We start from the raw sequence: 23424 nt of genomic DNA, 5'->3' as shown, positions 1-23424 counted from the left end.
TCAGTTCTGATTTATGGTGGCATGGAGGATTGAACTGCAATGTTGGAACCTCAGGCATAAAAATCTTTTTGCATAACCATTATGCTCTCTCCCCTGCCTTTTTTTTTTTTCTTTTGCCACAAGAGTTTTTGTGGGGACTTGGTACCGACAGCCATTTCTCCCTCTCCCTTTCTTTTTTGTTTTGATAGAGGTTGAGAGACTGAAATAGAGGTGGGGGGAGAAAGGGAGAGAGATACAAACAGAAAGGAGAGATGCTTGCAACACTGTTCCACTGCTCATGAAGCCTCTGCCCTGCAGGTGAGGACTAGGGACTTGAACCCGGATCTTAATACATAGCCACATGCGTGCTCTACCAAGTGAAATACCACCTGGGCTTTCCTCAAGAAAATCTTAAAAGTCTTAAATACAGTGACTGTCTTAAAGTCTTAATTAAGGCCTATTTTTGATACAGTCCACCTGTATCCTCTCTGCTCTGACTCTGTAGCATGTCTCACTCCATCCTTACAAATAGCCTCAAAATGACCTCTCTTCTCCAGACATTCTCTACTGCTGAAAATCAAGAAAGGGGCTGGGGAGATAGCATAACTTATGAGCCAAGTGGTGGTACATGCACCTTGTTAAGCACACACATTACAGTGCTCAAAGACGTGGGTTCAGGCCCCTGGTCCCCACCTATGGGGGAGCTTCACAAGTGTTGAAGCAGGGTTTCAAGTATCTGTCTGTCTCTTTCCCTCCCGATATCCCACACCGTCTCTCAATTTATCTGTCTCCATCCAATAATAAACAAATGAAAAGATTTTTTTAAAAGAGATGGCATAATGTTTATATAACAGACTCATACCTCAGACTTCAAGATCCAAAGTTCAGTCCCCAGTACCACCTTAAGCCAGAGCTACGTAGTGCTCTGGTGTCTCTCCCTTTCAATCTCTCTCTCTCTCTCTCTCTCTCTCTCTCTCCCTCTCCCTCTCCCTCTCCCTCTCCCTCTCTCTAATTAAAATTAAATAAACTATTTAAAAAAGAAAATTAGGAAAGGTCTTGTTCCACTGTTCATTTAACATAATGAGAGTATGTCATAATATAAACAGACAACCTGTTGCTTTATAACTAATACAAATATAACTGTTTTCAAATAAAACCAAAAGGCAGTAAAATGTAGTGGCAAGAGTGTCAGTTTAGAATTTTGAAAGTCCTGGCCTTTAAATTCCTACAGTGCCATTTTTTTACTAACCTTGGCCAAGTTACTGGATCTCTTGGACTCCCCCTGAGAGTATGAGGCTAATCAAATGAAAACCCTTGCAGTGCACAGAGTACAGAATCAGGCCTGTACACACTCCACACCACTTGTTGCATGATCACTATCATTGTTATTGGTGATTAATTAAACACGTTTGGTGGAGCATCCAGTTTTCTTCCAACCAAGTTTGGACATCTCTAATCTTCTACTAAATCAGTGAGACAAACACAGGGCCCTGGGCTAGCAGGTGCCTGGCCCTGCACCATGGAGGATCATGACAGTATGCAGCCAGGTTATATAGCACTGGTGCTGCTTTACACACGAAGCAACAATTTAACTGCAAATGGCCTTCTGAAGTTAGGAGTGCTGTTTCTGAAATGTAAGTCTAGGAAGAATGAGCATTCTCCTGTGGTAAGAAGTTCAGTCTCCCTGCCATTCAGGCAGAGATGCTTAAATAAGATGTAGTGAATGACAGAAATGGAAGAGCTGGTGCACAAACATAGTACCCTTCTTTCTTTCTCCAGGGTAAAGTGGAGGTGGAGGTCGGGAAGGAAGGCCTTCGGTTCGAGAATGGCGCCTTCACCTACTATGGTGTCCCAGCCATCATGACCACTGCTTGCTCAGGTATTCCAGTTCTCAAGTCGTAGCCTACTGTGGAAACAATAGAATGATGTAAAGAAAGAAAATCTGGGGTCAGGTCTTAATTCCTGTTAAGGACCCTGAACAAGCCATTTAACTTCCTAGACTTTCAGTTCCTCCTCAGTAAAAGTGATAATAAGAATTAGTACATTGGTCCGGGAGATGGTATAGTAGATAAGCATTGGATTCTCAAGCATGAGGTTCTGAGTTCAATTCCAGGCAGCACATGTATCAGAGTGATGTCTGGTTTGTTCTCTCTCTCTTTCTCCTCCTATCTTTCTCATAAATAAATAAATAAAATCTTCAAAAAATTAGTACATGTACTTAATGTACTATGTGGAGAATTTGTTTATGGTACTTTTTGGTAGACTAACATCAAATTTTGAAGTGGATAATAGTCTTTCCTTCTCCTTTCTTTTCTCTTTCTTCCTCCCTTTTCTCTTTCTCTTTTGCTTTCTCCACTGCTCTGGGATATTTTCAGATGGGAAGAAATAGAGAGGGAAGAGACCAAAGCACCAAAGTGTCCCCCAATGCAGTGGAGCATGGGCTCAAAGTAGGGTCACAAGCTTGGCAAGCAGGCACACTCCCAGGTAAACTATGTTGCTGCCCCTGGGTGGTAATACTTCTTGAAAAGACAAGGTTATTTTTTGGTTTTTGTTTTTTGTTTTTTCCCTTTTTACACTTTCATTTGACTGCTTAAGTTTCGCAGGACTGCTACTAGGGGGTTGGTTGGATGGAAAAGTGCAGAAGAAAGTGTGTTCTCTGAATTGCTTCTAAAAATATACTGTGTCTTCCTGTCCTTAGATAACGATGTGCGGAAGGTTGGAAGTCTGGCAGGATCCTCTGTCTTTCGTATGTATTCCTCAACCCCCATCCTCGTCCTCCCTGTCATAGTCCTGCGTCAGCCCACACCGGGGATCTGGACCAAGCACTTTGTTGGCTGGGGCTAACACAAATGTTGGCATCCTCTTTGTAATACTCTGCCAGGAGCACTGCTCCTGCCAGGTACCCACAGACCCTGGGGGCTATGTTTTGGTGTGTCTGAAATGTGTTCTGCTGCTTCTCTGCTCTTGTGCAAGTGGTGAATGTAGGAGGGGAAGCTGTATGGGGAGACAGCATTTATTTACTGTCTCCTGCCAGAGAATTCAGGCAGGCCATCTGTGTGCTTTGGTGGAGGTTCAGCCTTATCGTCGGTGCTATGATAATTCACCCACTGACCTTTCTTTACTTGACAACCTGAATATATGATTCTTAAGTCTGTTGCATTAGTCACAAGTGACTGCAGGATCTTGAGATGTAAGTCTCCGTCTGGTGCAATGAGCTGCTTACTTGCTTCTCTTCCCTTGTTCACCTCTCCTCATGGAGAGGTTTGCCAGCTGGCCATGCATGTGTGTGGGTGGGGCTGGTACAGGGCTGCTGGCTGGTTTGCTTTCTCCCTTCTGTGTTTTGCCTTCTTGCTTAACCCTGTGAAGAGCTGTTGCATTCGTGTTTAGAGGGTTGGCATTTACTGTGAAATAAGTGTGATCTAGAAAGAATTTCTCTCTGATTCACTGGTCTGAATTTTGCATTGCTTTTAGCTGATTTTTTTTGTTTGTTTTGTTTTTTTTGCTGTGACCCTTTTAATGCCTTATCGGAGGATTTCTTTCATCACCCAAATAATTGTATATAATGCTTTATTCTTGGACTTGTCAGACAATCACAAAGCTTGAGCTTCCATCCCTGGCAGGTATATGAAAGGTAGAAGTCATTTTAGCACAGAGAAACTACCGAAATTACTTCTTCAGTTCACACAGGGAGCTAGTGACTTACCTTAATTATAGCCTGATAACATGATAGTTCAAATGGCATAATGAAATGTAGACTTTAGATCATCATGTTCCAGAATGCATTCTGTTAAGAAATGGTGAATCAACTTACGGTGTCATTTCACACCCTATCCCAGCAGAGGGCTGAAGTGAGGTTGAAATACCAGCCCACACCCAAAGGGTGGCAGCACAAATCAAAATCAAGGTACATTATGATACTTATATAAGTCAAACATCTCAGTCATGGTTAATGAAGACAGCATCAGTCCTCGGAATAAGAAGTGAGGGATGGAATACACACCCCAATAAACCTTGATTCTCTAAAAAGAGATTTCCACTACCCATCACATTAGGGGTTGCTCAAGCTAGAGAAACTCCTGTGATTCTAAATGTTACTTATAAATGTAGACCCTGTTCTGGCTCTTCCAGGGTACCAAAAGATGTGGGGACTTTGTGGGGGTAAGGGAAGAGATACACAGGACTCCCCAACCCCACCAAATTTATATGACCTTTCTATAAAAAGAATTAAATAATAGCAAGATGCTATGTGGTTTTTCTCTTTCCTTCCTATCTCTAGTTCTTTTCTATTAAAATTCTCCCATTTTATCACTGAGACAGGAGGAAATTTGCAACACTGACCTCTCCTCAAAATTGATTAATTTAAAGGAATCTCTCTCAGTCTTCAAAAGGAAGAAGAAAGCGAACTAACCAGTAGGGCTAGGGCTAGAGACATTTTTTCATGCATCCCTAGCCCCTCCCAGTTGTGTAAAGAGTAAAATAACTGTAAAGGCCACCACACTCAAGTGCTGTCCCAGATTTACTCCTAGCCTCGGATTAAATCATTCAGCATCTTTCAGAGGCCAGGAACCTTGGCCTGTTAGCCAAAGGAGAGCCTAGAGCTAAACCACAGGGCACTAAATTCCTATAGGATCTTGGTCTAGCAAAGAACTTCTGTCCTTGAAATCAACCTGAAGCTTTATCAACCTTTGAGCATAGTAAATGGGCTGAAGCATTTGCCAAAACACTGGCCCTGGAACATGTGCTTCAAAATTGAACTTGAGGTTGTAAATTAGTCACTCTAGTCTCCCTGTTCAGAGCAAAGGAAACTCAGCACTGTCTGCTTTATCTTGGTTCTTATTACCAGGAAGACCAGGAGGACCTTGGTGAGACTAGCTCTCTGGGAATCTCAGGCCCAAGCTCAGGAAAGCCAGAATAGATGCCCACAGAGGCCTGTGGATAGTTTGAGAGCAAGCATCCTATATGCTTATCAGGGTACACATCTAAGTAGCCCAGGAGCTACTAGGATTCTTCTTAAGACTATAGAGTTTCTTGTGGTCCAGGAGGTGGCGCAGTGGGTAAAGCATTGAACTCTCAAGCATGCGGTCCCGAGTTCAATCCCTGGCAGCACCTGTACCAGAGTGATGTCTGGCTCTTTCTCTCTCCTATCTTTCTCATTAATAAATCAATAAAATCTTAATAGACTATAGAGTTTCTTATATTCTGGTATGTCTTGTGACATAAAGAGCCCATTCAAATATTCTTTGACATCTTGTGTCACAGTAACTGATTGTCAAATAGGTATTAAGCTCCTTCACCATTTCCCTCCACGTTGAAGTAAAAATCATGGTGGGACAGATATGACTGCAGAACCACACTACTTCAGTGTGCTGTCACCTGTAGACTGATCGTATGTAGTTCTTGGGAAGGCACTCTTAGAGTGATCCAGTGAAGGAGAGACTAAGATGTGTTTCTATGTAGAAACACTGCTTGGCCAGGGCCCAAACGAGGAGGGGAAGCCAGGTGGCGGTGCACCCTGTTGAGCACATACATTACCATGTGCAAGAACCCAGGTTTAAGTCCTCTGTTCCCTACTTGCAGGGGGAAGCTTCATAAGTGGTAAAACAAGTCTACAGGTGTCTCTCCTTCTCTCTCCCTCTGCCTTCTCCTTCCCTCTCAATTTTTATCTGTCCTATCAAATAAAAAAGAAAAGGAAAAGAAAAAAAAAAAAAGATAGATTCATCCCTGGTAACAAAAAGGAAAAAAAAAAAAAGACAAGAGGAAGGCTGGAGTTTAGTATACACTTCACTCCATTTACCCCTAAGTGGTAGCACCATTTCCAACTCTATGGGAGAAGAGAAGTAAAAGGATTCTGAAAGAGAGTGAAACACTGTACTTGATAGGAAGTGACTGAGTTACTTCATCAAGCTGATGCATATTAAGTTAGTAGAAAAGCCACCATGCTGTATTCAGATCACTCAGCAATACACAGTTCCTCCCCAGCATTGTGACCATAGACAAAGCTACTAGGAAATCCATTTCTCAAAGGATATCCCTAGCAGGACCATGCCTGTGGGCACCTCTCACAAATGAACAGGGCACAGGTGGCAGCTGAGAGTCTCATGGGAAGACTGGGCTTCTGTGCTCACCACATGCGGGGCACTGCCTGCTCTTTTCACCGGCAGCTCTGATTCCCTCCAAGATCATTGTACAGAAGACATTCAGCAAAGACTGTCGTATTTTCTCTGTCCGGAAAGTAATTTTGTAAAAAGATTCAGTTTCCGTATTTACAAAGAATATGTGATGCTGTGAAGATTTTGAGGAACAGACTGTCTCACCCACTTTGCTCTTTGTCTCTCTCCTTTTGTGTTTATCTTTCCCTTTGCAACTCCCAAATCCTTGATTCTCTAGTGCCCGTCTCTGTGTCCCGTACCTTCGCCATCAGCAGAGGGGACTCTCTGGCAGGCTCCCCAGGTAAACATGCATGAGTGTCTCATGTCTTGAATGAGTTTGGGGTTTGCAAGAGGCCTCTGGTCTCTGTCAGTGTCCCACCTGAGAACTAGTCACTCCCAACAGACACTCTGTGACTATGGCATAGCACAGATAACACTCATCTGCATCCACAGCACTGTCATTGCTGGTTCAGTGATAACACTTTTGAATTTAGCTCCCAGGAAGCTAAATTATGTATGTGCTTGGAGAAATGTTGGGTGAAGGCTGGGATGAGTTCTTCCTCATCATCAATCCGACTGCAGAACAGAGGAAAGAGAATTGCAGCAGGCAAAAAGTAAGAAGAAACAGTAACATTGAATACTGCCTTTAACTTAACTATGTATCCTCTGTTGGTCCTAGAGAGTCTCTCCCTTTAGCAGACCCCTAACCCATCCTCACCTTCCTTGTAATATTACTGTGTAATATCCACACTCACTCAGTGACTCTGCTCGTATCAAGGATGCTAGATGTAAATCTTTCAGAATGTCTTCATTGGATTTAACCTCTTTTTAAAATTTTTATTAGTGATTTAATAATGCTTTATAAATTATAAGATTACAAAAAGTAGGCCAAAGAATTTTTAAAATTCTCTAAAGAAGAGATACACATGGCCCACAGACATATGAAAAAATGATCTTATTTATCATTAGAGAAACACAACTTAAAACTGCTCTAAGAGGGGGCTGGGCAGTAGCACACTGGGTTAAGTGCACAAGGGCCCGTGCAAGGACCCCAGTTTGAGCCTGCCAGTTACTGGGGGGGTCACTTGTCAAGTGATGAAGCAGGTCAGCAGGTGTATATCTTTCTCTCCCCCTATCTACCCCTCCTCTTTCATTTTCTTTCTCTCCTATCCAATAGTATGTAAAAAATGGCCTCCAGTGGGGGTCGGGCAGTGGCGCAGTGGATTAAGCGCATGTGGCGCAAAGCGCAGGGACCAGAGTAAGGACCCCGGTTTGAGCCCCCAGCTCCCCACCTGCAGGGGAGTCGCTTCACAGGCGGTGAAGCAGGTCTGCAGGTGTCTGTCTTTCTCTCCCCTTCTCTGTCTTCCTCTCCTCTCTCCATTTCTCTCTGTCCTATCCAACAATGAACAACATCAACAATGGTAATAATAATAACCACAACGAGGCTACAACAACAAGGGAAACAAAAGGGGGAAAAAATGGCCTCCAGGAGCAGTGCAGGCACCGAGCCCAGCAATAACCCTGGAGGAAAAAAAAAAAAGGCTCCAGCAGCAGTGGATTCATAGTGCTGGCACCAAGCTGGAGGTAAATAAATAAATAAACAAACAAACAAATAAGATATCTCTCACACCTGAGTAAATGACTTACAGCAACAGATCAGGAAATGACAAGTGTTAGAGAGGTTGTGGAGAAAAAGGAGCTCTGCTACACTGCTGGTGGGAATGCAGAGTGGTACAGCCCATTTGGAAGACTGTATGGAGAGTTCTTAAATAAAAATGATTATGACTAGTAATACAATATCACTCTTAGGCATTTATCCAAAGGATACTCAAATACTAATTTGTTTATTTATTTATTCTCATTTTGTTGCCCTTGTTGTTTTATTGTTGTAGTTATTATTATTGTTGTTATTGATATCTTTGTTGTTGGATAGGACAGAGAGAAATGGAGAGGAGAGGGGAAGACAGAGGGGGAGAGAAAGATAGACACCTGCAGACCTGCTTCACCACTTGTGAAGTGACTCCCCTGCAGGTGGGGAGCCGGGGGCTTAAACAGGGATCCTTGCACTGGTCCTTGTGCTTTGTGCCACCTCAAATACTAATTTGAAGGGACATATGCACCCCCGTGTTCATAGCTGCATTATTCACAATAGCCAAGGAGTGGAAGCAGCCTAAATCTACCAACAGATGACTGGCTGAAGAAGTTATGGAATATTTATTCCATAGAATACTACTCTGCAATCAAAAAAAGATGATTGTGTGTCCTTGGGAACAAAATAGATGCAACTGGAAGTGATTATGCTTAGCGAAATTAGTAAAGAGATGAAAGACAACTACCAGATGGTTTCACTCATTTGTGGAATCTAGAGATTGGTATACATGAACTTGCAAAAAAAGGATTCAAACAAAACAGAAGCAAGCAAACTTTTTGTAAGACTCATGAGAACTATGGTGGTATCTTTGTGAGGTGGGACAGTGGGTACACAGAACTTTAGGGGTGCATGCAGTGTGGAACTATAGCCTGTAATCTTACAATCTTGTGACTCACTATTAATCAAAAAATTTAATTAAAAAACTGTAAGGCTATAGTTCCACACTGTATTCACCACCTATGTTCTGTGATACCACCATAGCCACCATATTTTTCACAAAATCTTAGGGACAGTTAAATCATTCTATCAATATTTTTTCTGCAAGTTCATGGGTTTCAATTCATTATTTCCACCGATTAATGACAATATCCTCTCTTCTTAATTACATGAAAGTTACAGGATTTCTTTTCAGTCACGTTAAATGAGTTCTCTGAACTATGCAGTGATAGATATTGGATAGAATGTAGTAAATTTAAAGAATCAATTAACTATTTGTTTTTTTTGTTTTTTCACCACTTACAAAAGTCGGTTTCATATTCATGGAGCAAGTAATGACCAAACCAGGAAGGTATTTGTCAAATTGTCCTGAAGTAGGAGCACAATCCAACCCCTTGTGACCTTTACATGTGCCTTCCATATTCCAGAGCTATATGGTAAGGACCCTGAGGACCCAATTATCCTTTGCCATCAAGAATCCAGTTGTGTTTCACTGTTGGTATGACGAACCCTCAACACTAAAGGCTTTGTCCTGAGATCAAGTTTGCAACTTTAGAAGTATTTAAATTGACACCTGCTTTCTTCTAAATCATATTTTTTCATTTAAAAAAATCCATCTGGTTCCCCTGTTTATCTGTACAAAGCAAATTTCACCAAAATTCTCTCCCTTGCATGGTAATATCCCACCAAAAAATGAAATGTTCCTCGCTTAGTGAGGACTCTCGCCTTTGTGGTGACTGCCAGACAAGAGGATCAATGTGAAATGCTGATCTGGTGGCCTCACCAGCTGACTGGTCTGCCTTGCATGCCAGCAAAATTAGAAACGGCCATGCCATGGATCATCAAAAGCCTTCACATGCAGGCAATCTTGGGAAATGGAACAACATGCTGTGAAATCTCAGCAGAGAGGGAAGAGGCACAATTTTAAAAAAGATTTTCAACCAAAAGGATCAACTCCAGGATATATTTTCCTGTTAACTGGACAATCTAGTTAATTGTACCCAGTTAAAAAAAAAAGTTAATTGTAGTTCAGCATTTATTATGAAAGATGGCATGATAACCCAGTGCCAGACAGATAAAATTTTAATTTTGTAATTAATGACTTAATAATTATTAATCATATTATAGGATAAAAGTGTTACAACTCCATACAATTCCCACCACCAGAGTTCTGTATCCCATCCTCTCCATTGGAAGCTTTCCTATTCTTTATCCCTCAGGGAGCACGGACCCTTGATCATTATGGGGTTCAGAAGGTGGGAGGTCTGTCTTCTGTAATTGCTTCTCTACTGGATATAGGCATTGACCAGTTGATCCATACCCCCAGACTGTAACTTTTTATTATTATTAAATTATAACTGACAAGTTCATTCAATAAGAGGGGTACAATTCAACACAATTCCCACCACCAGATTTCTGCATCCCATTCCCTCCACTGGAAGCTTTCCTTATTTATTTATTTATTTGTCTCTAGGGTTATCACTGGGGCTTGGTACCTGCACTACGAATCCACTACTCCTAGAGGCCATCTTTTTTCCATTGTTGTTGCTGTTGTTGTTGCTGGATAGGATATAGAGAAATTGAGAGAGGAGGAGAAGACAGAGAGGGGCAAAGAAGCGACCCCCCTGCAGGTGGGGAGCTAGGGACTCAAACCAGCATCCTTGCACCAGGCTCTGTGCTTTGTACTATGTGTGCTTAACCTGGTGTGCTACCCCCAGCTTTACTATTCTTTATCCATCTGGGAGTATGAACTCAGGATCATTATGAAGTGCAGTACCTGGCTTCTATAATTGCTTCTCTGGTGGACATGGATATTGGCAGGTCGACCCATACTCCCAGCCTGTTTTTATCTTTGCCTAGTGGCGCAGGGTTCTGGAGAGGTGGGGCTCCCGGATACAATGGTGAAATCGTTTGCCCAGGGAAGTCAGGTTGGTGTTGTGATAGCAACTGCAACTTGGCTGCTGAAAAGCATTAAGATACAAAGTAGAACAAATTGTTTAATGATCAGGAACCTAAAGGTAAGAATAAAGTGGTTGAGATTTGGGGTATCCATTTTGGAAAAATCTAGGAAAGCTAGGAAGTCTATTTTAGGTATATTCCAAGGGGCCCATGATTACTAATTTTTGCCTGAGCCCAACAGCCAACATGCAGGTGGGCTAAATGGGAAGATAGTGTCAGAGTTGTAAGTAGGACTAGAGGGAGTTGGGCGGTAGTGCAGTGGGTTAAGCGCACGTGGCACAAAACGTAAATAGGACTAGAAAGCTGAATCAGGGAAGATAGTAGCTTCTAAATATGGGAAAAGTATATAAATACCTTTAACTGTAAACCCCATCAATCTGATCTGGGGCCCATATTCAGCACAGGAGCCTGTGTAATCTTGGTCTAAGCTCACATTCCATGCTAGGAACACTCTAGGCTGCACTCATTGCAGGACTCATCTTTCTCAGATGGCAGAGTATGTTGATCCAGCCTCCTTTTGGAGAGTGGGGCAGTCCCTATCATTGTTGTTCCACACTAAGGGCAAGGTCCTGTAGAGGCCCACAAGAGGGTTTATGATGTCCCTGATGGAGATGACCAGTGATGGTGGAGAGAGGGATCTATTAGAGGTTTAGGCCTGTCATATCCATGTGGAAATCCCAGGATTCTGACTAGGGCCCCAGATGATGGGGTGACCTGGTAGTGACCAAAAGGGCCATCATTAAAGTGTGCCAGTCTTTTGTCCTTATCCAGCTTTTGTAGTCCTTACTTTATCTGACATGGTTGGACTTAGAGTGATTGAGGGAAGTGAAATAGGAAGTAGGTGAGGAGGGTATATATGTTTAAGTACAAACTATTTGATTAAGTACCTTATGGTGTCTTGTTTACTTGCTTGCTGCACTTACTGAGACATTGCAAACTATCACCTTATATCAGGGAGACCAGAAACAACCAGTCTTGTCAGTATATAAGATATAGTTATTTATGAATGGCATTAAATGGCAAATGGTCTTGTATAGTACAGTAAATCCTATCTGTGGGATTTTCAAAGTAAACCAAATTCCAAAATAACTTGGTTGTTGTAATAATAATCTATTGCCTTCTTAAATGCTAAGACAGCTAGGAATGTTCCTCATTCTCTTTAAAACCCATATATCTCTCAGTCCTGGAACCTCTGGGACAAGGCTCATTTTCCTTCATGCTTCTCTTGATCCATACCATTTGATACTGCATCTGCTGAGCTCAACCAAATCAACGCAACCAGTACTACCTCGACATGTTTCACTTCAGACTATGTCCAGAGACACCAGACGGGATGTCAACCCTTCAGCTCCAATACTCTGGTGAGACCATTCCTAGCTCATGGGCCTCCTTAATTCCATTTCGGGTGGTGCACTTCCAAACAAAGCTACAGAACCTAGATATAGACCATGGCTCATGAAATAGGGCATATGTGCACATGTTTCCATAAGTTAGGAGAAAAATTATACTTTAAAGGAACCAAGTTTCTTAGGTCTTGCCCTCCTGTTACCCATTAACCTTGCTACCCCTCTGAATGTAAATGTTTTGTACCCCCTAGAGGCCAGTGACTTGTTTGCATTGGGAAGCAGTCTGTTCACATTGGCTTGAGGCCAGTAGTCTCTGTGCCAAAGCTTGCCACCATTATCTATAGACATTCCTTCTGAGAACCTCAGGTTGAAACAAGGAGAGCAGAGTGGTGAGCAGAGTGGTTTGTGGATTATCTCCAGAGTGTGGTGTAATGAGTTTGCTGTTGCAAATGTTTTCATTTAAATGTGGAACTTCTGATCTACCCACTGAGAGTATTCGGCCCTGCTACAGTTATGATTCCCTCTCCCCAGATTCCTTCCTTCTTTCTTCTCCCACTGACAGACATGGTTTTGAGTTCCCCATGACAATTCTTCAAAATCTGAGAAGCAGAAAGACAGAGGGAACTGTGGAGCAAGGGAGCTTTTCAGTGTCCCCTTGTCCCTCTGCAATGTGCTCTGGAATCAAGAGGGAGGAAACCTTCTTTCACAATGTTTGGGGCACCCCTAAAAATAGTCATTTTTCCTTTTTGAACTGTGGTAAGTGGAAATATTCCTTTAGGCAGGCTCTTGTGTCATAAACATTTGGGAGTCATTAAAGCACCAAGTAATGTGAGCGAGTTCATCTGGACTTCTAACTTGGGCTGATTTGCAGAATTCACATTGTAGCTTTCTCAGAGAGAGCTTTTGGCATTTGGTTGACTGATGTTGAATATGACCACAAATAATGAATTTTTAATAACCCTAGCTTGTATCCTCATAAGCCTATGGAGCTTAACTCCTTGAGCAATTTGAAGGACATTGAAGACCTGTGGCACAGTGACCATGACCAAAGTGGGCTTTCTGCCTTGAACCTCAGAGATGCTACAAAACATATGGCTGACAGCCACTGAACCTGACTTCCCTCTCAAACCCCAGACTTCAAGGGGAGTGGGGCATTTTTCCATGTCTGGGATCCTGCCCACTAGGAGCTAGGTGATGGAAGTAATGCAAGAATCTCATGCCTCTGTAGAGGTATTGAGGTTCCCTACACTGAAGGTTTAGAGTAAGAGATTCCATCCAGCCTCAGTTGTAGTGTAAAATCGTCTCCCATCCTTCTCTCACCCACCTGCCCCATTTTTAAAATTTTTTAAAATTTATTTATTCCCTTTTGTTACCCTTGTTGTTTTATTGTTGTAGTTATTACTGTTGTTGTTATTGATGTTGTCATTGTTGGATGGGACAGAGAAAAATGGAGAGAGGAGGGGAAGATAGAGAAGGGGAGAGAAAGATAAGACACCTGCAGACCTGCTTCACTGCCTGTAAAGCGACTCCCCTGCAGGTGGGGAGCCAGGGGCTCGACCAGGATCCTTACGCTGGTCCTTGTGCTTTGCGCCACATGTGCTTAACCCGCTGTGCTACTGCCCCATTTTACCCCAGTGTCTTCTTGAGCCTCCTAACTCCAACTTGCCATCTGGGACAGATGTCCTTTGCAGACTGATCAAGCAAAGGCTGCAAGGAATGAGTTTGCTTATGGCACTTGGGGGTCTAGAGCAGAAAACCCTGTTCCCCACCAGCTGTTCTCTCCTGGGCCAGCTAGAGCTTGTGAGATTAAGAACAAGAACAAAGGGGTTGTGTTGAGCAAGCACACATATTATGAGCAGGGACCCAGGTTCAAGCCCCCAGGCCCCACCTGCAAGGGGGGAAGTTCATGTGTGGTGTGGTGAAACAGTGCTACAGATGTCTCTCTGCCTTTCTCCCTCTCTCTCTCCCCTTTTCCCTCTCAATTTTTCTATAAAAATTAATAAATAAATAAGAAAGGAAGGGGACAGGAGAGGAGGGGCAAATATGGTCAGTGGGAGCAGTGGATTCATTGTGCAGGCATCAAACCCTAGGGATAACCCTAATGGCAATGAAAAATAAAATGAAGGGACAAGCAAGGGGTCTGTTGGCTGCTTGGCCTGTCTCCTGTTAAAGGGTTCTGTGGTCTGTTTGATGTGTCACTGTTCCTTCTGACTCTTCTCAGACCTTTTTTGCACTATACTTAAGATTTCCTTTCCCAATTCATTCCCCCAAACTGTGCCTCTTTGCTTTTAGGAAATGCCAAGGGGAATTAGACAACTTGAATTAGTTTGCCGTGTTGCTGGGTCACTCGCCTGTTACTGATTTCTTCTCTCTCTCTCTCTCTCTCTCTAAAGCATTTATTTCCCTTGCTCAGAAATCTCAGAGTGTATGTGTATAATTACCAAAATGCTGAGTCATCAGCATTCTACCTACTGAGGAATGTCAGGCTCTGGGACAGAAAAACATTGATCTTGCACAACAGTCAGATGACTGGGCTTTCTTTGTCATAAAATGAGAATTCCTATTACTGTTTTATATGTATATATATTTTTTGCAGGCCTAAGATTTATATGACAGAATAGTTGTATCTTTTAGTTTTAGGAATCTTTGGGAATTTTATAAATAAACTTCAATAGCATTATTTTTACTTGACAGAAAGCCTCATTTCATATTCTAGCACCACAGTGATATCACTTATGGTTTTTGTTGTTGCTGATTTTTTTTGTTTTTGATAGGGCAGATAGAAAATGAGAGATGACAGGGAAATAGAGGGAGAGGAGGATAGACACCTGCAGACCTACTTCACCTCTTAGGAAGCAGACCCCCTGCAGGTGGGGAGGAGGGACTCAAACTTGATAACATGTGCTCTTAACCGGGTGTGCCAACATCTGGCCCCTGTCACTTGTGTTTGACATGCTGTGACAGTAGAGTGACAAGCCAGCACTGGGAGTCAGTGAAGATAAAATCTCTGGGGCAAAGCATATATATATATGTAAATAAAACTCTGGGAATAACAGGGATGCAGTCATTGGCTCCTCTTCCAATGGGAGTGGAAGTGATTCAGGCAAAAGTTGTTCAGTTGTTCAGAAACTATCTTGAACTGTGACATAAGTGATAAGGATGGGCTGTACCCACAGGCCTTGCTCACACTCTCCCCGTGTTCCAGACTACATTGAGGTCAAAGCCCCTCAGGTCAAGGTGTGTCTTTCCAGATTAGACTCTCAAAGAAGCTGCTTTCCTGCAGAGAAGTCACTCTCCTGTAGGTCTGGCTGTCGTCCTCCCCAGTGACTCCTTAAGGACCCGATGCTGACTTAACTTGACACCATCTTCAAACAGCCTCAGGTGGGTCAAGCCAAGCTGGAACCCATCAGTCAGTTTTCAAGGGATCTGGACCAGGCTTGAAAGGCATAGCTTTCTGCTTGGTATTGTTCCCATTTACAATCACTTTGCTTCACTCTGTTCTCCATGGCAGTATCACCATCCCTGTCTCTATTGACTTGGTCACTCTGTAGGACGGTTGGTCCTCCATCACGCAGCCCTAGAGACTTGACTCCTCACCAACCTGTTTCATATACTTTTATTAGGCAGACATACAGAATCTAGATGATCTTCCATGCAGTCTCTTCCTCAAGTTACTGGGCCCAAGGCCTGGGCGTTCTTGGTGCCCTTGGTCTCCTACAGCACAATATTTAACTCTGCTCAAATGCATTTAGGGTATGTCCTCCCATTCCTAACTTCTTGGAGATGTCAGCTTCCCCCCCCCCCCCCCAGAGTGGCTTCAGGTTGCAGAAGAAAGGCTTGCTTGGGGCCAGGAGGTGGCACAACTGGTAAAGTGCGCAAGTTACCTAGTGCATAAGGACCCAGGTTTGAGCTCCTGGTGCCCACCTGCAGGGGAGAAGCTTCACAAGGGGTGGAGCAGACTACAGGTGTTTCTTTTTCTCTCACCCATCTCCCCCCGATATATTTCTGTCTCTGTCATAATCAAATTTATTTTTAATTTGAAAAAAAGGCCACTGAGAGTATGCACTGAGGCCCAGCAATAATTCTGGGAGGAAAAAAAAACTTTCTAATTCAAATATGGGATGATTTAAGAACTTTAAAACAAAATTTAGATTTTAAATAAAAACTTCCTTAAGGAGGGCCTGGGTGACCTGGGTTCAAGCTCCCAGTCCCCACCTGTAGGGGGCAAGCTTCATAAGCACTGAAATGGTAGTCCAGGTGTCTTCCCCCATCCTTCTCAACTTCTCTCTGTCTCTATCCTAAATAACTCTCTTAAGGGGGCCTTAAGTGCTGGTTTATCCTATGTGTTTTTATTGATCATATACTCTAGTTGGGCATATGGTAGGTGCCATATACTGTGATGGCCAAGAAAGATAAGATTTCTGCACTCCTGAATTTTAGAATTGAATAAGTGTTAACAAATAGCTACAAGTCTATAATTGATTAAAACCTGTAAAAGGAGTCTTAGAGGAATGAACAGGGGACAATGATAGAGGAAAGCAAGAAGGACTCTTCCTAGGGCAGCCTGACAAGGTCTTCCAAGAAGGCAGCATTTCAGTTGATACCTAATTACTGATAGTATGCAGATGGAGGTATGCAGATGGGGTGGGGCAGAGGAAATGGCATGTACTGAGGTGGGAGACAGGACACTTGTGTGTTCGAATATCATCAAAGCTGCCAACAGGCTAGAGTAGAGAAGACAGTGGGGAGGATGGCAGTCCTTGAAGTGAGAGCAGACAGAAAAAACTGGTAAGGTCGTGAGGGGTTTATCTCTGATTTTATTTTATTTTATTTTATTTTATTTTTACAAGAGCACTGCTCAGCTCTGGCTTATGGTGGTGCAGGGGATTAAACCTGGGACTTTGGAACCTCAAGTATGAAAGTCTCTTTACATAACCATTATGCTATCTACCCCCATAGTTATGAGGGTTTTAGAAGTCACAGCATGATGAGTTCAAACCCCTGCTCCTCACCTACAGGGGGAAGCCTAACAAGTGGTGAAGCAAGTCTGCAGATATCTCTTTTTCTCTCTCCTTCTTTATCTCTCCCACCCCATCTCAATTACTCTCTGTCCTGTCAAATATAATAGAAAGGAAAAGTAAAAAAGAAGTTACAATAAGGAGTGTGGGTTTTAATTTAGATTCAGTAGGAAACTGATTTGTGTTTTTATTTTATTTTATTTTATTTTATTTTTTGCCTCCAGGGTATTGCTGGGTCTTAGTGCTTTCACTACGAATCTACTACTCCTTGAAGCCATTTTTTTCCCATTTTTGTTGCCCTTGTTTCCCTTGTTGTTATTGTTATTGTTGTTGTTATTGCTATTGTTGTTAGATAGGACAGAGAGAAATGGAAAGAGGAGGGGAAGACAGAGAGGTGGAAGAAAGATAGACACCTGCAGACCTGCTTCACTGCCTGTGAAGAGACCCTCCTGCAGGTGGGGAGCTGGGGGCTCGAACCGGGATCCTCACACCAGTCCTTTCACTTTGTGCCATGTGCACTTAACCTGCTGTGCTACTGCTTGACCCCCTTTATTTTATTTTTAAACATGGAGCTGGGGCATTGCATATCTAATATCACTATTCATGGGACAGATTTTTCATTCCTTTTGTTTTCAGTGTGTAGTGGGAGACATTTTCTACCATTCGTGCAGCTTCCCTAGGGGCCATGGCACTCCTGTGTGGTGCAAGGGCTTGAACCCAGGGTCTTATGTTTGGTAAGATACATGTTCTACTTGGACCTGATTTGAGTTTGTAAAATATGTCCTGGCAGCTGACGTAAAGATTCTATGTGAGGTGACCATTTATAATCTTGTATCAGGTGAGAACACTAGTGAGTTAGATTTGAACAATGATAGAAATATAGGCAGAGGGGGCCAGGCAGTAGCACAATGGGTTAAGTGCACATGGCACAAAGCTCAAGGAAGGACCAGTCTGAGGATCCTGGTTCGAGCCCCTGGCTCCCCACCTACGGGGGATCGCTTCACAACAGTGAAACAGGTCTGTATGTGTCTGTCTTTATCTCCCCTTATCTGTCGTCCCATCCTCTCTTGATTTCTCTCGGTCCTATCCAGCAACAATGACAGCAGTAACAATAATAATAACAACAATAACAACGATAAACAACAAGGGCAACAAAAGGAAAAAAACGGCTGCCAGGAGCAGTGGATGTGTAGTGTAGGCACCGAGCCCTAGCGAAAACCCTGGAGGCAAACAAAAAAAAAGAAAGAAAGAAAAGAAAAGAAATATAGGCGGTTGGACCTATTTTGTTCAAAGTGATAAAAGACCTGATCTTAGAGATTGACAGTGACAAGAGGGAAGGGTGTTTTCAAGTTTCTTTTTTTTTTTTTTTTTTTCTTGCCACCAGGGTTATTACTGAGACTCAGTGCTGTACAACTCTACCATTCCTAACAGCCATTTTGTATAGAGGGTGAGAGAGAGAGAGCGAGAGAGAAAGGAGAGACATCTGTAGTACGGATAATGAAGCCACACCCCCACCCACCCCCACACACACACATGCAGGAAGGGACTAGAGGCTTGAACCCAAGTCCTCAGACATGGTAATGTGTGTACTCTACCACGTAAACAAACACCTGTTTCCCCAGGTTTCTGTTTAAATAACAGGGTATATGTGTGACATTTGTATAGAAGGGTAAGACTGGAAATGAAATCTTTCATTCTGTAATCCTATCAAAGCAGTGATTATTATGGCTGTAATGAGAATATAATTCAACCTATTATTATTTTAATCTTTCTGTAACTTGGATTGCCAGACAACGATAACAGCTTGACAACTAAACACATGAACAACCCTCCAGGAAGCACTGGTAGATGCCAATCAAATATGTTGATTGATAGCACCATTACTTCAAGAGACAAAATTCACTTCCCAAGAGCAAGGAGTAGAATCTTTTATATTAGCCACCGATAGGCACTGTCCTGCTTAATCTCATCTTGGGGGTGAAATGCTGAGTGTGGTCAGTAGGCAAGAGGAAGGGGCAGAGTGGAGCTTTGTGGCCTTTCTCTGGGAGTTTATTCCCTGGCAGAACTAATGTTGGGACACCTTCAGAACTGTTGATCCAGGGAAGGGCAGTTCACACAGCTCATTGCAAAACCAAGTGACATGGTCTTATCATAATTGAACTTCTCCAGAAGTACTTCTCAAAAATGAAAAAAAAAAAAAAAAGATCTGCTGTGCTGCTGCCCGATCCCCTTTATTTTATTTTTAAACATGGTGCTGGGGTATTGCATATCTAATACCACTATTCATGGGACAGATTTTTCATCCCTTTTGTTTTCAGTGTGTGGTGGGAGACACTGTTGTACTGCTCCACCATTTGTGCAGCTTCCCTAGGGGCCATGGCACTCCTGTGTGGTGCAAGGGCCTTTATCAGCATGACTGTGGGTTATACCAGCCCTCTCTTTCAATGCAGGGGAGACATGCATCTGTCCACCTACTCTATTTGCTTATTTGTTTTTACACTGCTAGGGTCTTACTACTCTGGGTCAACATTTTCAGATAGAGGGAGAGGCAAAGGGAGAGAAGGAAAGACACAGCAGCACTGAAACTTCCTCCAGTGTGGTGGAATCTGGGCTTGAACCTGTGTCATATGTATGACAAAGCAAGCACACTAAGCACACTAGCCAGGTGAACTCTATCTATCCCTACTTTTTTGTTTTCCTCTTTTCTCTGCCAGGATTTTTTGTGTCTGGGTGATTCTGTCAATCCTGGACACACTTTTTTTTTTTTTTTTTTTTTTACTGTCAGGCAGAAGAGAGACAGTTATCATGACCTCACTTCACAAACAGTGAAGATTTTTCCATGTGTGATGCTCTCATGTGGTACCAGGGCCTTGAACCCAGGTCTTTGTGTGTGTTCTACGTAGTGTGCTAACTCCTGCCCACTCCAACACACCTGTTCTTTAGATAACGTCCTGTAGTCTTTTTCAGCCCTCTCTCTCTCTCTCTCTCTCTCTCTCTGTCTCTCTCTGTCTCTGAGGTGAGGAGGTCACAGTTGCTTTTGAACTCTCAACCACCTAACCAGCGAGGAGTAGAGGGGTGGGGAGAGTGTGGGCAGTAGCCCTAATCCAAAGGCTGCCTTTTCCCATGCAACCCAGCTCTCTGGCACAAAACTACTGTGCCCAGGAAATGGCATAGTAGATTAAACATATTGTATTGTCGGGGGCCAGGTGGTAACACAGCAGGTTAAGCGCACATGGTGCAAAGCACACAGACTGGCCTTAAGGATCCTGCTTCGAGCCCCTGGCTCCCCATCTACAGGGGGGTAACTTCACAAGCGGTGAAGCAGGTCTGCAGGTGTCTTTCTCTCCCCCTCTCTGTCTTCCCCTCCTCTCTTGATTTCTCTCTGTCCTATCCAGCAACAACAACAGCAATGACAATAATAACAACAAAGGCAACAAAAATGGGGGAGGGGGAAATGGCCTCCAGGAGCAGTGGATTTGTAGTGCAGGCACCGAGGCCCAGTGATAACCCTGGAGGCAAAAAACAACAACAACAAAAAAAAAACACATAGTATTGTCAGGCACTGAGACATGTGCCAGACTGATGCTCTGATTCTGTCTCTCATCCTCCCTTTTATTCACAAATAAATAAATCTTAAACAGATAAACAAAAGAACCAAAAAAAATTTTTTAATTAAATCTAAAAAAAGATCCAGACAGACCTCTCCAGGTTGTTATAAAAGTGTATTTGTCAAGGACAAAGATATAGGAACTTACTTTAACATCATTATCGTGAGTTAGTTATATACCCACTTGGTTTGTGGGTCCCTCTTGTACTGTTGTCCTGGGACCTGCCAGTTCTTGGACTGGCCTGAGTCGGGGGCATCACTACAAAAATACCTGAGCACAGTGAGGACTGGTTATTGTGCCATCACAGGTGGTTTTGAAAACAAATCTAAGGTCTTGCTTGGCCTTACTGGAAGATGTGTGAATTGGGATTTATGTAAATTAAGTTACCATAATAAAGTGTTTCATGTTTGGACACATCATGCTCACAGAATCAATCGTCTTCATCATGTTCAGTGAATCCAAAGACAAAAACCCAAAAGGATGATGGTCCACCCCTGCTGCAGCTTCTCTCTGGCACCTGAGCAGAGTGGAGCCATGAGTTCCTGTTTTTGGTATTTGCTCCTCATAGGAATTAAGGGAGCATCTAGGTTCTGGGGTCTGGGTGGGGAGGTGTGGGCTGTAGTCTCTCTGATCCAGAGTTGTCACAGCCTCAGAATCCTGTGGGGCCTCAGTAAACACCTCTCTTTCTCTCTCTCCCCTCCCCCCTTTTCCCTCTCCTCTCTCCTTCTTCTTCCCCTCTCCACCTGCAGTAAACAGGTCCCCTTCTCGCTGCAGCGGGTTAAACCGTTCTGAGTCTCCAAATCGTGAGCGCAGTGATTTTGGGGGAAGCAACACCCAACTGTGCAGCAGCAACAACAACCTCTACACACCTGACTACTCGGTCCACATTCTCAGTGATGTGCAGTTTGTGAAGGTAAGTCCCCTGGAGGGCCAGCTCTCACTTGGCCTTCAGAATTGGCTTCGGTTGTCACAGCTCAAAGATGGGCACCCTTTTCCCCCATGGCCCAAGAGGATGCTGACTAGCAATTCTTCCCTATCTTCAGTCAGCTATATTACTGGGTGCTATCTGCTAACTTGTTTTAGATTCCCTGTGGGGAAATTGAGGCACTAAGAAATAGGGAATTTGGGGGTTGGGTAGTAGTGCAGTGGGTTAAGTGCACGTGGTGCCAAGCGCAAGGACCGACAGAAGGATCCCAGTTCGAGCCCCTGGCTCCCCACCTGCAGGGGAGTCACTTCACAGGCTGGTGAAGCAGGTCTGCAGGTGTCTATCTTTCTCTCCCCCTCTCTGTCTTCCCCTCTTCTCTCCATTTCTCTCTGTCCTGTCCAACAACAACAACATCAACAACAATGATAATAATAACCATAACAATGGTAAAACAACCAGGGTAACAAAAGGGAAAAAGTGGCCTCCAGGAGCAGAGGATTTATGGTGTAGGCACCGACCCTGGAGGGGAAAAAAAGAAATAGGGAATTTGTTTGATTGAGACAAGTTGCCAAAAGCCTTTTTTTTTTCATTTTGAAAAATGTATTTGTAAGCTTATGTATTTTTAAAATATTTCTCTATTAGGAGAGAAAGAGAGGGGAGGAGGAGAAGGAAGAGAAGGAAAAGAGGGAGAGGAGGAAAGAGAGAAGTAGAGCATCTCTCTGGCACATGATCAAACTTGGGGGATCTCATGCTTGAGAGTCCAACTCTTTATCCACTACACCACCTCACCTCTCTGACGGCAAGATTATGTATTTAATAAAAAAGAAATAGAGGGGCCGGGTGGTGTCGCACCTGGTTGAGTGCACATGTTACGGTGCTCAAGAACCTGGGTTCGAGGCCCCGATCCCCACCTGCAGGGGAAAAGCTTTGCGAGTGGTGAAGCAGGTCTACAGGTGTCTCTCCATTTCCCTCCCTCTCTGTCTCCACGCCCCCTCTCAATTTCTGGCTGTTTCTATCCAATAAATAAATGAAGATATTTTTTTTTAATCCTCTACCAGCCTCTGGTTGATTTTGTTCTTCCTTTTTTTTTTTCAAGATAAATTTGGAAGTAGTTATTAAACCAAATGTATAAAAGAAATTATGACAGCATATCTTCACATCTTAATATTTCAAAGTCTGAAACAGTTCAGCCTATACTGCGTGAAAATCCTCTACAGTCCTCTGACTCCACCTTGCCATTGTTGTTCAAGAGAAGGGCTTTGCAGTGGTGGGGGGAGGCAGCCGTGCTCCTTAGTGCCTTGTGACTAGGAGGAGGGGAGCTATTTCCTCATGCCTCCCACTGAACCTGGTATTGCAGAGAAATGTTTTTCAAACTCCTTCCTCCTGCTTGCATAGGTTTGATTTGTTTGGTTGGCCGGCATGCTGCAAACCATTGCGCGCTCAGGTCTGTGATCAAGAGACAGCCACTCTTATGCAAATCCAGCCAAACCCCAAAGAGTTCACCTGATAACTGCTATCCCATTTACAGACTGGGGCCCCAGAGGTACATGGAAATCATAAAAGTGTGTGTGGGGGTGGTGCTTTCCTCCTATCTACACACTCGTGATTAATTGAGAGCAGTGTGTGCTTGGGTGGCTCTTTCTGTTCCAGAACCTTGCAAACACTTTCAGCTATAACTAACACTAGCTGACAAACATCACCATGGAAAGTTACCAGAGAGGATCTGTGGGTGGGTGGCTGGGACAACGACTGGGCTGTCTGTGCAGTGTGCTTTGCCAGGCTGAATTACGCACTGAGCCTTACACCATCCAGTGAGGCAAGCACAGCTGTCATTTCCATCTTACAAATAAAGA

The 23424-nt window shown here is 43.4% G+C and overlaps 1 protein-coding gene across 5 annotated transcripts in view; it reads left to right on the top strand.

Annotated features, from left to right (window-relative positions):
• The window catches only part of CNNM1 (cyclin and CBS domain divalent metal cation transport mediator 1), an 87301-nt gene that overhangs the window by 44923 nt on the left and 18954 nt on the right, over positions 1-23424 (top strand). For 3 of the 5 annotated variants that reach the window (XM_060171511.1, XM_060171510.1, XM_007534276.3), the window contains exons 5-8: positions 1759-1858; positions 2678-2725; positions 6367-6429; positions 21396-21559. In XM_060171511.1, coding sequence (XP_060027494.1) covers positions 1759-1858; positions 2678-2725; positions 6367-6429; positions 21396-21559 — 375 coding nt within the window. Of the gene's footprint in view, positions 1-1758; positions 1859-2677; positions 2726-6366; positions 6430-21395; positions 21560-22213; positions 22591-23424 lie in introns of those variants that run through there. The other 2 variants (XM_016193029.2, XM_060171509.1) reach the window with 2 other exon arrangements.

Source organism: Erinaceus europaeus, chromosome 14, assembly GCF_950295315.1.
Source record: "Erinaceus europaeus chromosome 14, mEriEur2.1, whole genome shotgun sequence".
NCBI lineage: Eukaryota > Metazoa > Chordata > Mammalia > Eulipotyphla > Erinaceidae > Erinaceus > Erinaceus europaeus.
This window is presented reverse-complemented; position numbering and strand designations above follow the sequence as displayed.